This window comes from Papio anubis, chromosome 13 (assembly GCF_008728515.1).
Source record: "Papio anubis isolate 15944 chromosome 13, Panubis1.0, whole genome shotgun sequence".
In the NCBI taxonomy this organism is placed as follows: Eukaryota; Metazoa; Chordata; class Mammalia; order Primates; family Cercopithecidae; genus Papio; species Papio anubis.
Window position 1 is genome coordinate 28883386 of NC_044988.1, and position 17891 is coordinate 28901276.

A 17891-nucleotide genomic window follows, 5' to 3' on the forward strand; every position below is an offset into this window, starting at 1 on the left:
CTTATTCAGTACCACAAGATCGCACAGGAAAAACCTGCCCCCATGATTCAATTACCTCCTACCTGGTCTCTCCCATGACACGTGGGGATTATGGGAGCTACAACTCAAGATAAGATTTGGGTGGGGACACAGCCAAACCCTATCAGATACATTCCAGTGTAAAAATGAAAACCAACAGTCAGAGTTATTGAGGGGGAGGGGAAATGAAGTAAATAGATGAACTGGAGATCCAGTTGAGGAATTGGCCTGATGTGAACAGTTAAAGAAAATCCAAGGAAAAGGTATCCAAACACTGAGTACACTGAGGAAGAGATAAGGTAGAGGAATACTGGATTAACAGCAAAACAAATAAGCTCAACAGACAAGCTTCTTGCAAGTAGATAAAATCCATAACTGAGTGCAGATTAGACCACTCCCTCAAAGGAATGGTTTCTAAGCCTTCCTTGTCAGTGAGCAAAAATATCCCAAGGATACTTTAAAAAACACATTATTTTATATCTCTTGAATTCTACATCAAAATGAGACTTGGATCTAAGAAAAGTTTGTAAAATGGAAGTGGGAATGTGGTCCAAAACTGGAAAAGTTCTATCCAGGGCACAGGGGCTCAAAGATGCCAGCTGAGCTCCTGACTTCACATCTCCAAGGACTGATTCATTGGTGTTATTTCAGAGTGAATTCAGTCCAGTCTACAAGCAACCTTCCTTGAGTGAAACAAAACACAACAAAAGATATATTGTGCACCCCATACATAAAAGATAGCTAGGAGCTTTTGGGTATTTTATTTCATTTCATTTCTAAAGCAATTCTGTGAAATAGGTATTTTACAGATGAGGAAGAAACTATGGCTCAAATCAAGCAACTTTCCCAAAGCCACACACTACTAAGCAGTAGGGGTAGAATTTTATTCTGAGTTTTCTAAATTCTTACCCACTATTTTCTCTACTGCCCTGTGTATTTTCAAAGCGGGGTTGTAATCAATTTGTTGGGTCAGGGAAGGGCTTCTATAATGAAGGACTGGTGTTTTGATAGAGATGAAAGATCATCTAAGCTAACCAGAGAGAGAACTAAGCTAATCAGAAAGAGAATACCAAGATAGTAACAAGAGGCATTAGACTTTGGAGTATCTGCAAGTCAAGGGACCGTAGGACAAGGAGGACATAGGAAATACTAGTCAAATTAAAATAGCAGTAACTGCCATTGTACGTAGTCCCAAAATATCTGCAGCTTTGACTTAACACTCTGTACTTATGAAGAATATATAAAAAGATAAGAATTTGGAAATTTTAGAATGGAATTTCTCTTAACATTGCTCAAGGTATGTTATTTAGACTGTAAACATTAACATGTGCTTCCAGAAGGGGCAATATTTGCTATGGCCAGTAAATAAACCAAACTGAGAAGAGAAATAATCATAGTAGCTATCAACTTTGCTTACACAATTCATAAAGACAAGACCTTAATAGAAGCTGCAGTTGATTTACCTACTTATCTATGATGCTCAGTCTGAACCACATGTCTTCCTTTTGGGTTTTCTGGGTACCAAACCCACCCAGCTAAGCTCCTGTAATTTTTTTTAGTGACATAAGTAAAATATCCCTGTACGTAGGGGCGCAAGGACAGGGATCTTTAGTTCTTGGTAACTTTTCTGAATCCGTCACCAATAATGGCCACCACATACAAGCACCTGCAGCTACAAACATTTCAGAAGGAAATATTGGGTCTGTATTTATTTGACATATTGGTCTATCCATTACCAAGTGGAAAGAATACTGGACATAGAGTACTCATGTTATTTTGTTGTTGTTGTTGTTTGTTTATTTTTTTGTGCGTATGTGTATGTGTGTGTGTGTGTTTGAGACATGGTCTCACTCTGTCTCCTACGCTGAAGTACAGTGGTGTGATCATGACTCACTGCAGACTCAACCACATGGGCTCAAGTGATCCTCCCACCTCAGCCTCCCAAGTGGCTGGAACTACAAGTGTGTGCCACCATGCCCAGCTATTTTTATTTTGTATTTTTTTGGTAGAGATGGGGTCTCACTTTGTTGCCCAAGGTGGTCTCGAACTCCTGAGCTCAAAAGTGATCCTCCCACCTTGGCCTCCCAAAATGCTGGGATAACAAGTATGAGTTACTGCGCCTGGCCAGAGAAGGCCGGTGTTCTAATCTACCCTGTGCACTAACTTGTTAGGTGTCCTTCATCAAGGGCTTTCTTCTTTCCTGGCTGCAGAGCTCTCATCTATAAAATGAGGTCATCTTAGATCATCCCTAAGGACCTCTCCAGTTCTAGGACATTTTGGCCACTGGTTCTGCCTGATAACCTGTCTTAGTGATTTCCTGGAAAGTACCTGTTTCTTGGTCACAGTGCCATCCACAGGGTCCACGTATTCAAAGCTATCCGTCTTCGCCACACTGTAGACATGGCTCCCCACAGCAAACTGCTGGCCAATGAAGGATTTGTCTGTGACCAGGGCCTCCAGGTCCCTCATGATATAATATGTCGTCTTGGGATCCAACCCCTCATAGTCAAACCTGGTGAGGACACAGGAGGAACAGAAACCAAATCAGAGAACCAGCAACTGGGTGGCCCGCTTACAGTCATCTAATCATTGGTTCTGTTTTCAGGGAAGGACAGTACAGAAATGCACCTTCAACTGATCTCCCCTCCTCCATCTGACCCTTACAATCCATTCCCCATACAGTGGCCAGAGTAATCTTGTAAAAATCAGATCATGCCACTTTCTATTAAATCCCTCTATAAATTCCTATCACATTGAGAACAAAACTCAACACCTTAATCTCGGTCTATCAGGCACTGTAGGATCTGCCCTTGCCCACCTCTTTGACACGACTTTGTTCTGTCTTTTTACCCTTGTTCACTGACTCCAGCCACACTGGCCTCTTCTCCAGTGCGCATTGACATTGCACCCATTCCTGCCTCTGGGCCCTTTGCACTTGCTGTGTGTTCCCTCTACCTTGTACATTCTTCTGCCAGCTCTTCAAATACCAGGCTCATTCTCTTCTTCCATTTTCAAACCCATTGTCACCATTAGAATGTGACCTTCTCTGACCATCTGTTTAAGGCAGCTTCCCCACTCTGTCTTCTTCTCTCATCGCCCTTTATATTTTCTTTTGGTAGTTACCCCAAACTGTATGTATCTTGTTTTTATATTTGTTTATCTATTCATTATCTGTCTTTGGCCACCAGAATGTGAGCTCCAGGAGGACAGACACCTTAGCTGTCTTGTTCTCTGCTACTTCTGGTACATAGTAAGTTTTATGTAAGTAGAATGGAATGAAAAATGGGAGAAATGGAAGGAAGGAAAGAGAGAGAAAACAAGGTAAAAAGAAAGGGAGAAGGGGAACTGAGCATGCTATAGAACTCTTGGAAACTTGGAAGACATGTCACAATTGTTCTATTCAAAAAAGACCTCCTAGCCAAGAGTAGCAAATGTAACAATGGGACTGGAAGTCAATTAGAAAAAAAAAAAAAGACTAAAAATAATACCAATTGCATTTGTCATTGTGGGGTTTAAAATATGGTGATGTATACCAAGAGTTGGCACAGTGCCAGGCACTGGTGCTTAAAAAAGCTAACTACTTTTATTTGCCATCACTACCATAAAGAAACTATCTTTCACAATGTCAGATGGTCTTGGCTGAGACCTAATGGCACACCTAGGAGTGTCTGTTTAAGAAGGAAGCCATAGGAGGGGCAGCTCACCCAAGTCACTGTGGAGGATCTTACATTTGGGCTTCCTGTAGCATAGAAAAAAGGATGTGAGTTCTCAGAGTGAACTGGAAGAAGGAAGCTCTAAATAGTTGTTACTACTTTTTTCCGCTTAAAATCTTTTAAGACATCCAGTAAACATCAGCATATTAGCCAAGATGCAAAATATGGAAGAATACCATGTCTAGCAATGGGTCCCCCGCACCTATATCCCTTTCTTTTATTCTCTTCCTCCTACACAAGGTGTTTTTTTCTCAGCCTCAGACGGATAAAAAAGGAACTCCCTCAGAACATTCTTTTTCAGCAGTGCATATATTCTGAGACTGCAGTGACTTTAAAGGTAGACATTTGGGGAAGATAGAGACCTAACAAAGGAGAAAGGGGCAGGAAGACAGGAGAAGAGAGTCTAGCAGGAGATAGAGAGGCATTGAAAGAGATTCAGGAGTTGAAAAAAATCCACTAGTATGATTGATCACATTCAGTCTAGGGTTGAGAATCATCAGATTCGTTTGCTCAAACGTTCACCTTCATATACAAGCAGGATCTAGCACTGCCTTCCACCCCCAAATCTCCATCTGACAACCACCAATAACAACACACTTTCAAGGAAGAAACCCTGAAATGGAGGATTCGTTCTGGAGTCTACTCATACAAGGAAAACAATCTGGAAGATTTTCTCAGATATTCAGGCTCAGTATTAGTTAAAGTGAAATTGTTTTATTATTTTCAGCTTGCCAAGAAAATTGTCAAGCAAGGAATAATTACATTTCCCAAGCACCTTTTAATTTGTCATTCGCTGGGGGTTGAAGGAAATGTTTACCTTTCATTCTATGTATTTCTCCTCCCTTTTTCTTTATCTCTGTGATCTTTTTGGACAGAAATCTGAAACATAACTCAATGTCCTAGAAGAAATTAAATCTATCGCATATTATTCTCTAATATGGTATTTGTTATGAAGAAGTAATTATCGTGTAAGCTCTTGGCCACAAAAAATAAACTACATTATAAATACAGTTATCATAACACCGATTATTCAAGACACCAGCAGAAACCTAGATAATCATTCCACAAATTATGAGGAACACATCTCTGATTCAAAGCGATCTCACTAGGCCAGAGGCTGTCAATCATAATATATTTTGTCATGTTGGACTTTTTGGAACAGCTTCATGCAACTGAAGAATGTCATCTGCCAATTAACTCTTGGTATGCCAGGAAAAAAAACACACACACACGAATCAGGGGGTTTTGGTACTTGTTAGAAATAATGATGAGTAAACCAAGTTTCTACCTGTCCTGAGAATTCATTTTTTATGATACACTGAATAATTTGAGGTGTTTTGCAAGCTATCACATCCCCAGCTTTCTTGACTAAATGGGAACTAAGAATATGATATCATTGTTGTCTACGTCTCCCAGAAGATTGCAATCTCTTTGATTTAACGAGTACAATCATGGACTTCCTTATTCTCTGATACACATCTAAGTAAAAGGCTTCTTAACAGAAGAAATAATCACCTTATAAGGGAAGCCTAAAGCTCTCTTTCTGTCCCTTGAGCTCTTGAAACACAACCAAACATTCAAAGTAGTTAACTATTCATAAACAAAGCAAAATGAGTCACAATCTTTCTGTTTTTAATACAGAGTCTCTGAGACTATCCAAGGATTCCCTTGCCCCACCTCCAAGATCTTTACAGTTAACATCGTTTCCTACTCCCTCCTCCTACCCCATGGCTTGGTTCTTGTTATGTACACACATCTAGCATACCTAGGTTCACACTCCTAGCAAGTAACCACACTTCCAGAATACTCTTACTTTCATTTACTTAAACAACAGGAAAGTGACATAGACCCCCAACCCTAAGTTCCTACCCACTGATCTTTCCTTTCCTTCCTTCCAAAATAATGGTTTCCTTTTCTGTACTTCTTTTCCCCTGTTTTTTTGTTTATTTGTTTTGTTTTTTGTTGTTTTTGAGATGGAGTCACACTCTGTTGCCCAGGCTGTAGTGCAGTGAGTGGTACGATCTCCACTCACTACAACCTCCGCCTCCCAGGTTCAAGCGATTCTCCTGCCTCAGCCTCCCGGGTAGCTACAGGTGGGCACCACCAAACCCAGCTACTTTTTGTATTTTTAGTAAAGAAGAGTTTCACCATGTTGGTCAGGCTGGTCTCAAACTCCTGACCTCAGGTGATCCACCTGCCTCGGTCTCCCAAAGTGCTGGGATTACAGGCATGAGCCACCATACCTGGCCTGTACCTTTTTTCATGAGGATAAAACTTTAGCAATATCTGGGGCTCTTGAACCATGAGGTTCCTTCAAAGGGTGCCAGCTCAGGCATCTTGGACATTGAACCTGATTATTGGTGAGGAGGTAAGACAGAGGTAGAGAGAGGATTATGAAAGCACCCCAACCTGTCACAGCTTCTGTGTCTGCCTTTTTTCACTTGATAAATATGGATGGAAAACCAACAAGAAATGCCTCTGGTTTGACTGCATGACTCTCACAGCCATGATAGTAACTAAATAACTTTTCAAAGCTCTGCAGTTCAGAGTTCGTCTTGAGATGGACATCTACCTTATAAGCATTGATGAAAAGATTACAGAGTGATGTCATGAGGAGAAAGGAAATTGGTGCCTTCCAGCTTGGTAGCCTTTGACACTATCCCCAACCATCTATAAGGGGTGATTCAGCTCCAGCCTCTGTGTTCCTCAGATCTTCTGGGAAGATGCCTCCTTTTTAAGGTTCTAGCCCATTAGTTTTAGAAACTTGTTCTAGGAGTATTTCTTCAGGGTCCATACAGAGACCCTTCCCCTTCTCCTCACCTGCAATAGTAGTGGCGGCCAAATTTGGCCCAGTGATCTCGGACAATTTCCTCCACACTCTGCTTTCGGGCAGCAATAATGGAGAGCCAGACCAAGACAGCCCACAGGCCATCCTTCTCTCGGAGGTGGTCAGAGCCTAAGGGTGAAAGAAAAATTCTACTGAGGATTCATTTCTGGGAGCAAAGCAAAAGCTAAATGAACTAAGAAGGCCAGTTAGCAATTGAGTGTTATGTAGACATCATCACCTCTTTATTTTCTTCAAAGCACTTGTCCTTATTTGATGATTTAATGTCCTTATTTAAATGATTGGATCTATTTATCCATTATGTTAAATATGTGTCTCCTGATACATTTGCATTTCTGAAAAATATGCAACTGAAATTCAAATAAAATAACAAAAAGTAAAACTTGGATTCTGAAGGAATCAGAGAGCCAAGTTGACATCTCATTAGCCCAATGAGATTATTCATTTATTCAGTAAATATTTGGTGACCGCTACAATATATCAAGCATTGTTCTACATCTTGGGGTAAAGCAGTGAATAAGATAGTTCTTTACTCATAAAGTTTGAATCCAAGTAGATGGAGTTAGGTGGAGAAAGGCAAAGAAAAGTAGATAAGAGAACAAGATGCATCAAATAAGGATAAGTGCTTTGAAGAAAATCAAGAGGTGTTGATGTCACAGAGCATAACAGCACCAAAAGCTGCTTTACCTAAGGTGGGCTGGCGGTCCCCCCACCCAACAGATATGTCCCCCTGGAACCTGTGAATGTGACCTTATTTTGGGAAATACTCTTTGCAGATATAATTAAGTTAGGAATCTTGAGGTGAGATTATCTCAATCTCATCTGGATTATCCAGGTAGCACCTAAATACAATGATAAATGTTCTTATAAGAAGAGGAGAAGACACAGAAGAGGAGAAATACAGAAGGGCAAGCTATATGCAGATGGAGGCAGAGATTACAGTTATGCCACCACAAGTCATGGAACGTGTGGAACCACCAGAAACTGAAAGAGGCAAGGGGAATCCTCCTCTACAGCCTTCCAAGGAAGCGTGGTCCTGCCAACACCTTGGTTTTAGACTTCTGGCCTCCAGAACTATAAGAGAATACATTTGTACTGCTTTAAGCCACCCAGTTGGTGGTGATTTGTTATGACAGCCCTAGGAGATTAATACAGATAGTTAGGGTTTGCCCCCTCTAAGGTAATGGCATCTGAGCTGACACCTGAGAAGGAGTCAGCCACGCCAAGATCTGGGGATGATGTATTCCAAGCTAGGGCACAGAAAAAGCAAAGTTCCTGAGGTAGGAATGAATAGAGAAGCTAAATCCCACAGCTATTCATACAGAAAGAGTTAGAAGCAGTTCTTATTGCATCATGCACACAAATGAAGACTACAGTCTAAATGACCAGCTTCCTGTGCAATGAGAACCCAGAAGAGTGTGTCACAGGCCCATTTAGGTATCTGTTAGCCAATTATAAGCTCTTTCTGAAGTGAATAAAGCCCTGAATGTAAAGAAATGTGTTGTATTGCGAGACATGTGGTATTCTGGCGAAAGCTTTAGAATTAGGGCTTAAGCCAAATTGCTACCTCACAGATGTGTGGAAAGTTATTACAAAGTCATTAATTCCCCTGAGCCTCAGCTTCTCATTTGTAAAATGGGGACCCCATCACCCATTTTGCAGCATTGTTTTATCAACTTAATCAAGTTAAGAGGACAAGCTCTAGAGTTAAATTTCTCATGTTCTAATCCTGGCTCAGTCATTTAGCTTTGTTTGCAGTACTGATCTGTAACCTATGGACAATAACAGCCCCGACCCTATGGGGTTACTGTCAGGATTAAGCAAGCAAATATGCCTAGATGTTTAGAACAGTGACTGGGATATCACACATTTTTGCTGTTGATCTTGTTAGTGATTTTAATAAAGCTGTGTGCATTACCGCAAGGTGCTGATTCCTCAATACACACTTTCAGAAATTGTTCTTGGTTATTCATGTAATTTTATCCTCTAACTCTAGCAATAGTAACATCTTAAGAAACAGGACTGGGTCCATGGGGTGGACCTTCTTGCAGCAGGGCAATGAGAATGGACCACAGTGCTCTTGGGTTTCAGAACTATGAAACGTACGTAGAAAATATGAAAACCGACAAGGGAGACCCAATGCCACAGAGCTGTTTAACCCCTGAAAATGGGATCAAACAATACTTAAGTCAAACATCTTTGACAACTTCTAACTAAAGCTACAGACCATTTATCGTGCTTGTGACATTTATGGTGTTAAATGTTAAACATTTTTTCTCAATAAGGAAAACATGCAAATGTGAGGGTGGCCGTGAAGGTACTAAAATCAATAAGAGAAAGGATCAGGTTTTTAGTTCTTCCTATACACTGATCAAGGGTCTGTTAATGGCACTGCTGGATGTCCAGTTGTGGTTGACTCTGGGTTAATAGGACCCTGGGCATTAATCATCACACCATGAAGTGTCTTTAGTCTCATCCAGTGAATTCTTCACACTGCTACAAAAATGGAAGAAGTTTGGAAGACTGAGTTAGCTCCATGGCCAACTGCCAAAAAACAAGTCTAGGAAACCCTGCCCAGTGGGATCATTTCAAAACCTTTTGTCCTTTTATAGCTGAAAAAAAAAATCACTTTTATTTACTGGCTAGAGAAAAATACCCTTTTGTTCTAAAACGTGGGCTTTGCATACCTTCGAACTCCAGCTGGATTACATTACCTAGAGATAGAACCGTTAGATGCTGTTAAATCTGTGAGATAAGATGTCATAATTTAGTGCTAGAGGGACATAAAGTTCTTTTAGTTGGATAAACAAAAAAAAACCCACCTCAACATTTGTAGCCAATTGCATAGTAAATTGTGAGTTGGCTTGAATATCCTTGCCTCCAAGTTAAACATTTGCCAAGGTTAATAAGGGGCTGATGATGAAGTAAAATTAACAATGCCCTTTAGAGTTCTTTGAATTTGGGACAGAGACATTAATGATGCTTCAATTACACAGATGTTTTCACTGGATGATTATAGTGTACTTTGGAGTGGGTTTGGGGGCTATAACTCTCCTTTTAAAAAGCCTTTCAGGCAAGTGAACGCTAATGCTGTATCAGCGACAGGCAGATTAAATAAGAAATGCCAGAAAAGCACAAAGGCATCAAACAGTTTTCTAAAATCCCACTATAAACAGAGTAAAAATGGGAGTAGAAATGTTCACGCTATATATATAACAGGGATAATAGGCTGGATATTTTTAAATGTTTTCATAAGTCAATAAGAAAAAGAGAAACCTCAATGGACAATGGCATGAAAGGGCACAAGCATGCAATTTTCAGAGGAAAATACTAACAGTCAACATGGGAACAAAAGTTCACCCTCATTGTGGTCAAAGAAAAGTATGTAAAATGGGATACCATCTGGGGCCTGTCAGGTTAGCAAAGGTTGGACGGGGGAAGAGTTAACTTGGCAATAATGATCAATAGTCTTTAAAAATATCATTCAGCTTTCAACCCAGCTACTTTATTTCTTAACCTTAAGTCATAGGACATACAATGAAGTAGATACAAGGATAAAGAAAAATTGGAAAAATATTGTTGTTTTATTTTTCTGAGACAGGGTCTTGCTGTCACCTGGGCTGGAGTGCAGGGGTTCGATCATGGTTCACTGCAGCCTCGACCTCCCAGGCTCAAGTGATCCTCCCACCTCAGTGTCTCTAGTAGCTGGGACTCTAGGTGCACACCACCATGCCTGGCTAATTTATTTATTTACTTTTTTAGAGGTGGGGTCTCACTATGTTGCCCAGGCTTAATTGTTGAACAATAGGATCATTGTACAAAATTTATTCAAAACCTTGTGTGTAGAAAAAATAAATAAGAATCTTTGGTAAGACAGAAAACCATGTTTATTCAATTCTTTTTATTTTATTTTATTTTTATAGTTTCAGGAGGTACAAGTTCATGGATATATTGCCAAGTGGCCTTTAGTGTACTTATCACTCAAATAGAAAACATTGTATCCAATAGGTAATTGTTCATTCCATTTTAATAAATGAAAAATCAGTTTACTAAAAAAGAATATTCAGTATATTTTTATAAAAAATATGTGTATATGTGTGTGCACAGGTAAACAGAAGAATATTCACCAAACTGTTAACATGGATATTATCTCTGAAGTGGTAGAACTGCAGATGTTTTTCCTTTCTTTCCTTTTAAATATTTTCACAACAATGTGTTATTTCATAAGAAAAAAATAAAATTGTAAAGTTGTTGGCCGGGCACGGTGGCTCACACCTATAATCACAGCACTTTGGGAGGTTGAGGTGGGTGAATCACCTGAGATCAGGAGTTCGAGACCAGCCTGGCCAACATGGTGAAACCTCGTCTCTACTAAAAATACAAAAAAAAAAAAATTAGCCGGGCATGGCGGCAGACACATGTAATCCCAGCTACTTGGGAGGTTGAGGCAAGAGAATCATTTGAACCCAGAAGGTAGAGGTTGCAATGAGCTGAGATCACACCAATGCACTTCAGCCTGGGCAACAAGAGTGAAACTCCATCTCAAAAAATAAAAATAAAAATAAAAATAAAGAAAGTTGTCAATGGTGCATAGAAATTCACATTTAAAACATGCCTTTTCTAGAGTCATATAGTTGGGCTCATCTAGTATGTATTTTTTTTCTGATTGTCTTCTTTTGCTTAACAATATGCATTTATGGTTCCTTCATGTCTTTTTATGGCTTGAGAGTGCATGATTTTTTAGCACTGAATAACACCAGCACAATTTTTGAAGCTTGCTGCCTGGCTCAGGACATTGCAGGGAGAATGTACCCATATTTCCAAAGCTGTAAGTACCACTCACCTTGCCTTTCTCATCCAATGTAGCCCGGCCCAAAGCCCATGCAACCTTATTCTGAGCAGCCCTGAGAAGCAGCCATTTCCACCCACACACCAGAAAGAGGGCGCTCAGCTCTTCTCTGCCATAACTCCAACAAAAACTGGTACAAAAAAAGAAGGCCGTTTTTTTTTTTCCCTAGAGAAATATCACTGTTCCCCCTCCACTCAAATTAAACTTTGAATTTTCTCAATCTTCAAAACCATGCTACGTGAACTAGGCAGTACACTAGTAAGTATATTGCCCTCACAAAAGAAAAGGAAAAATAAAGACAATGCTCAATCATCTTAAAGGTGTTTTCTTCACATGGAAACACCAGTGTGGACACAGCTCAATAAAGCATCACATGCATTACTAACAGATCAAGCCACTACAGCTGAAACTCAGATAAGGAAATTCTAAATTTGTCAATTAGGAAAAATGTAAGTCAATTTGCACCTGTTGCCAACTCCAAGTTGTAACATAGGTTAACAATTTTCAAGTCTGCACTGCACATTAGAATCACCTAAGGAACTTTTAAAAAATACCAACTCTCAGGTCTCACCCTGAACCAATAAAATAAAAACTTTTAATGATGGGGCCCAGGCATTGGTATTGCTTTTTTAAAAACTCCTTGGGTGATTTTCACAGGCAGCCAGGCTTGAGAGCCACTCCCTTCAGCAGAAAGGCACCGACCGTATGCAGTCTCATGTTTGGGGCAGATTGCCTGAGGGTAGTGAGTTAGGCCTCTTCCTCTTTTTACTTGAATGTGGTGCTAAGGGAAAGCAGCCATTGGTCTCCCATTTAATGCACGGCTCTGGCCTTGCTAACATGAGGGTTCTCACTGGAGTCAGCTTCAGTATCAAGGTCTCTCCTTGCCATTTTCATCTGGAAAACTGAGGACCTTGCCAGCTTTGGAATGACCAGCTCATCCTGGTTTGCATGGGATTTTCCCACTTTTAGCACATAAAGTCCCACATCCCACAGAACTTCTTAGTCCTGGACAAACCAGGATTGTTGGTCATACAATAAGAAAGGCCACTCACTCAAAGAGGTTCCTGATTATTTTTGAAGCACAATTACAAAGAGGATAAATTCCATTCTAAGAAGAAAGCAGCAAGGCACCAGGCACTGTGCTAGGGGATTTTATGCATCTATTATTTAATTTCCACAATTTGATAGCCCCCTTTTACAAATAAGAGATTGAGCTTAGGTCATCTGTATGAGGTCACACAGCTACTAAGTGGTAAAAAGAGGGTTCCAAGCTGGGCAATTTGGCTCCAAAGCCTATGGACAACTGCCACTGGATTATCCCAGCAATGCTGTGGCCCTCAGGAGTTGCAAGAAAGCAGGTAAAGCATCCTGTGTGGTGAGAGCTGGGGCAGGCTTTCTAAAGGACAAGCTGCAAATTTTCCCTTTATTTCTCCAGTTTACATTTTTTCATTTAGAAATGGTTTTCATTAATTTGCAGTGAAATTCTCTTCATCCTTTTTCAGCTACTCAAGACAAAACTTTGTCTTCGAAAAATAGTGGAGTTATGAGGTTGAAGTGGGGCCACTCTTTTTGGGTGGACCTGAGATTTGAGAACATGCTACAGAATTGCGATGGAGATAGATCGATCGGTACACTGATAGATTGATTTTCATTTCTCAAACCACTTACGTTCAGATCTTTAATATCAGGGAAAAAGCAAGACTCACTGAAAAAAAAGTCACCTTTCTATGCTTAAAAACATGTTCTTAAATGTACCAATGTTCATCAACTAGAGAACAAAGCTCTCCCACATGTAAGTCTGTCAGTGTCAGGTGTGAGCGCAGAAGAGTCAGACAGCAGCAAAGGACACATCCTGTGCTGTGGGCAATGTGGCTCCCAATGAATAATTCTATGTCACAACATATTTAATAAGTAAAATAATAATAAATAGTGTTTCACACAAGGCTGATATCCTGACCACAGCAACACCCTATAAACTCCCTGAGGGAAGGGCCTGTGTCTGAAATTACTCCTCACTCTACCCTGGGCTGGATCATAGAAGGTGTGCAGTAAATGTTCATTGAATGAATAAATGAATGCCTCTCTAGTATGTAGTACATTTAATTCATCAGATTTGCTCCTCACTAAGGGTAGCTAGTTAGAAGCAACCTGAAATATCATGATGGAAGAAACCTACAGATCATCCCCTCAAACGAAGTTGTCTCATAGTGAGGAAATTGAATCACAGAGAAGCTAAGCTGTTTGTCCAAGAGAGGGGGAGTCAAGATGGAAGCTGGGTCCCTTAACCTCTCATGCCATGCTGTTTACATGACACCATTCTCCCAAGTTCCCTGGCATTCCTTCCATCTTCATCCAAAAGAATAACCAGGAGGGGACTGGGGAGGGTGGGAAATGACTCATCAGCATGACCTGAAAATAGCAGCAGCAGATACTGTGAAGCCAGCAAGGTAGGGTTTGAATTGTGGCTCAGCCAGTGCGACCTTGGCCAGCGGCTTGACATTCCTCCCTAAACCTCAATGACTTCATCAATAAAATGGGGTCATTAGGGTCCCTACCCCATCATTGTGAAGACGACTTTAAAATAAAGTACAAGCAGCGCTAGGAATTGTGTCTATCATTTAGGAGGCATCAAGCCATCTATCTCAGAGCAGGGAGCACATTAACCATATCATGGCCAGCCAGCTGGCACACTTCCCTCACAGAGCATACCAGCGAGCTCCTAACTCATATATCCCAACTCATTTTTTTTTTTTTTTTTTTGTCACCAAGGCAGATAGGAACAACAGGACTCTGAGTTGTCTTTTTCTTTTAGATGGAGTCTCACTCTGTCACCTAGGCTGGAGTGCAATGGCATGATCTTGGCTCATCACAACCTCCACCTCCTGGGTTCAAGCGATTCTCCTGCCTCAGCCTCCCGAGTAGCTGGGATTACAGGCAACTGCCACCACACCCGGCTAATTTTTGTATTATTAATAGAGATGAGGTTTCACCATTTTGGCCAGGCTGGTCTTGAACTCCTGACCTCAGGAGTTCACCCTCCTTGGCCTCCCAAAGTGCTGGGATTACAGGTATGAGCCACCACACCCAATCTCTCTCTCTTTTTTTTTTTTTTTTTTTTTTTTAAAGAGACAGGGTCTTGCTATGTTGCCCAAGCTGGCCTTGAACTCCTGGCCTCAGGCAATCCTCCTGCCTTAGCCTCCCACATAGGCACAAACCACCATACCCCATTTAAGAGTTATTCCTTGACAGGTCATACACTGAACCAAAAATCTCGCCAGTGGCTTTTAAGGTTGAAGACCTGTCACTTCTACAGTCACTATACTGTGTTCTCAGTGGGGCCACCTAGTAACTAGTAGTCTCCTAGAATGCAGATTGGGAAGCCTCAAAGCACAACTTTAGGGATTGTATCTAAATCCCAAGGGACAGTTCTCCTTGTTAAAAATCCCTTACTAGACACTGGGAAAAGAACCCCTTAGTCGGTTTGGAAGTCTTCAGTCTCTGACCAGAGGCCATGATGTCCCAGTCAGTCCCAGGATACTCTGGTCAGTACAGATGTGGTCTCAGAAGCCCCACTCCTTTGTTTCTGCTCCACAATTAGGTGTCACACAACACTCCCTCTTACCACTTTTCATCAGCTTGGAGGATTAATAGAAGGATCAATGGAACTGGGACCATTGAGACTCCAAGAAAGGGATCTCAGGTAATGGAGACATTCTTCCAATGCTAACTGAGAGTTCTGTTTCCTAGCACAGGTGTTGATCATTTACAGAAGATCCAGAAGGGAGTTTCAATTTTCTGGCTTTATAAGAAGGCTCACGGGGATGTCAATCATAGCACCTCTGTGCTCTGGCCCAGCCTAGATTGAACTGCATACATGCACTCAGACTGTTTCAAATAGCCCCACAGAGAAACTGCTCATCTAGCACTGATAATGCTGTCATCATGGCCTCCTAAACCCACATCTGCAACCCAGCCAAATTTATACACACTGGCCACAAACAAGAAAAAGAAGTGCAGTAGGACCTCAGTAATCTGAAATGCATGGCTATATGGCCTCTTTCTCCCTCCTAGAGACTAGAGTTGGCAGATGCAAAAATAGACAAATGTATAGGGAATAACCATCCAGACAGGCAATGGACTAAAGTTTTCCTATATTTTACCTTTTGAAGACATAAAATAGTAAATGTAATAATTGTATAAATAAGAGACAGCTAAACTTATTCAGTGTTTGTGCAACAGCACTACTGTGAACCCAATCTTCAGTTAGGATATACATCATTCATATGTGAAATATAAATGAAGAAAGAGGTGTGGCCCTAAACATGTTACAAACTCTACAACTCTCAGGGGAAATAAAATGTTCATTCACAAAGTAACTGGAGAATAATAACATAAACCATAAGACAATAAAGCACAAAGTGACTATGCTAAAGTCAGTAAGAATTTGGTGCATACAAAAGATCACTAAAGCTGGAACCTAGCCCACTATTGAACATGGCTATTTCTGTTATTGTCAACAACCACATGCATAAGAAATAAACAAGTTAATACAACAAATTATAAATACTTTAAAATCTGTTTATTAACACTAGTTTCAGGAAGGGAGATCTTCCTAGAAGCATGTTGTTAGCTATTAGTTTGTACTGACGATTATAATGATTGAGAATATTTAAAAATTATATTTTATATAATTCTAGTTTTATCATTCATAACATTTCTCCCCATCCCTTTCCAAATAGTCTATATTTGTGCAATTTTGTTTTATAAACCTTCCCAAATCTTGGGATACCCAAACACCCAGATCTTCAGAAACACATCCATTTAAGGATGACAAAAAGATAACTACTAGTAATGCAAGGAAGAAATGACAAAATGAAAATTCTTTGTTTCTTCCTTCCACCCACCTACCTTCCATTCATCTTTCCAGCCTTCCTTCCCTTCTACCATTCATCCTTCTATCTTTCCACCCATCCTACAACCATTTACTTAGGGCCGAACATTTATCAAACAAATAGAGCTGAACAAGATAGACATGGGCCCTGTCTTCAGGGCATTTACAATATTGGCATGGAATCCATGCATGGAAGCATCCAGCAAACCTCAGAAGACTGGAAAGATACTCAGGAGTCCTTGCGACACAGAATACACATATACTCGGGGCCTCATCTTGTGCTAGAAATTGTGCACATATGAAAACAGTCAACCTCAAGAGCACCAGGCTGTACTCAGAGTTCACAGTGGAAAAATTTGGTGTGACAAGTATGGACAACTCATGCTAATGCCAGGAGCTCTGGATTCAATTCCAAATTTCTAGAAAGAGATGAATACATACAAGAGGTACATACTAAGTGCTTATCAAAAAAACACTATTATTTTTGTGAAAGACTCAACAAAGTACTTACTTGGAAATAATAAACATTGTTACATCACTTGATTTTTGTTGGCAAATTTGTATGACTATTGACATTAGTTTTTCAAGAATACATAGTCAAAAGCAATAGTGGCCGGCATGGTGGTTAATGCCTGCAATCCCAGCACTTTGGGAGGCCAAGGTGGGTGGATCACTTGAGGCCAGCAGTTTTAGACCACCCTGGCCAACATGGCAAAATCCTGTCTCTACTAAAAACACAAAAATTAGCCAAGGGGTGATGGCGCACGCCTGTGGTCCTGCTACTTGGGAGGCTGAGGCATGAAAATCGCCTAAACCCAGGAGGCAGAGGTTGCAGTGAGCCGAGATAGTGCCACTGCACTCCAGCCTGGGCAACAGAGCAAGACTCCATCTCCAAAGTAATAATAATAATAATACTGAAGATGGTAGCCAGGCTTGGAGATCTTCCAGGCATTCACAAAGAGAACCATTCTTCAGTATACCTGTGAGTATTAACACAGCTCTGGGCTGTGACAATTTATATATTCCCAAAATGGTATGACTTCTTAGAAAACTAACGATAATGATGGAAACCAATAGAACATTTTCAACAAATTCCCCCCAAAACTTCAAAGTTTTTGTTTTATCAGATCTTAATGTTACTGTTTTAACACAGTATGTTTTTGTGTATGGGAACAAGCCCAGATTTCTTCAAATTTGGAACTTTAGAGGAGTAGCCAGAATGCCATTTAGATGAACAATCTTCTTCTATTTAAGTCTGAGGATTGACAAAACAGTCTCCTTTTCCCTTGTAAAGCAGTTTTCTGAGACCCTTCCCAGGAAGTGGGTGCATACCTGGTCCCAGCACAAAATATAACTTGTCTTCTTAAGTGACCTTGGTTCTTCAATAGAGCAAGAAATGCAGGCTTCTTATTTTCCAGGACCTGGAGCTTTCCAAGGGAGAGAAGTTCCAGCACTGACACCTGTCACCAGCTTATGACCTTGGCAAGTTCTGAGAGCTGAAGATGCTGGCAAGGGAAATTTTCACTCAGGATATATCTTTCTTCTTTTGAATCTATCCTTGGGCAAAAGCTTAGC

At 40.6% G+C, this 17891-nt stretch overlaps 1 protein-coding gene across 2 annotated transcripts in view; it reads right to left on the reverse strand.

The window, feature by feature from the left end:
• The window catches only part of PGM5 (phosphoglucomutase 5), a 180786-nt gene that overhangs the window by 48033 nt on the left and 114862 nt on the right, over window positions 1–17891 (reverse strand). For both annotated transcript variants that reach the window (XM_031654145.1, XM_031654146.1), the window contains 2 exons: window positions 6552–6687; window positions 2347–2530 (listed from right to left, as the gene is read on the reverse strand). In XM_031654145.1, coding sequence (XP_031510005.1) covers window positions 2347–2530; window positions 6552–6687 — 320 coding nt within the window. The remainder of the gene's footprint in view (window positions 1–2346; window positions 2531–6551; window positions 6688–17891) is intronic.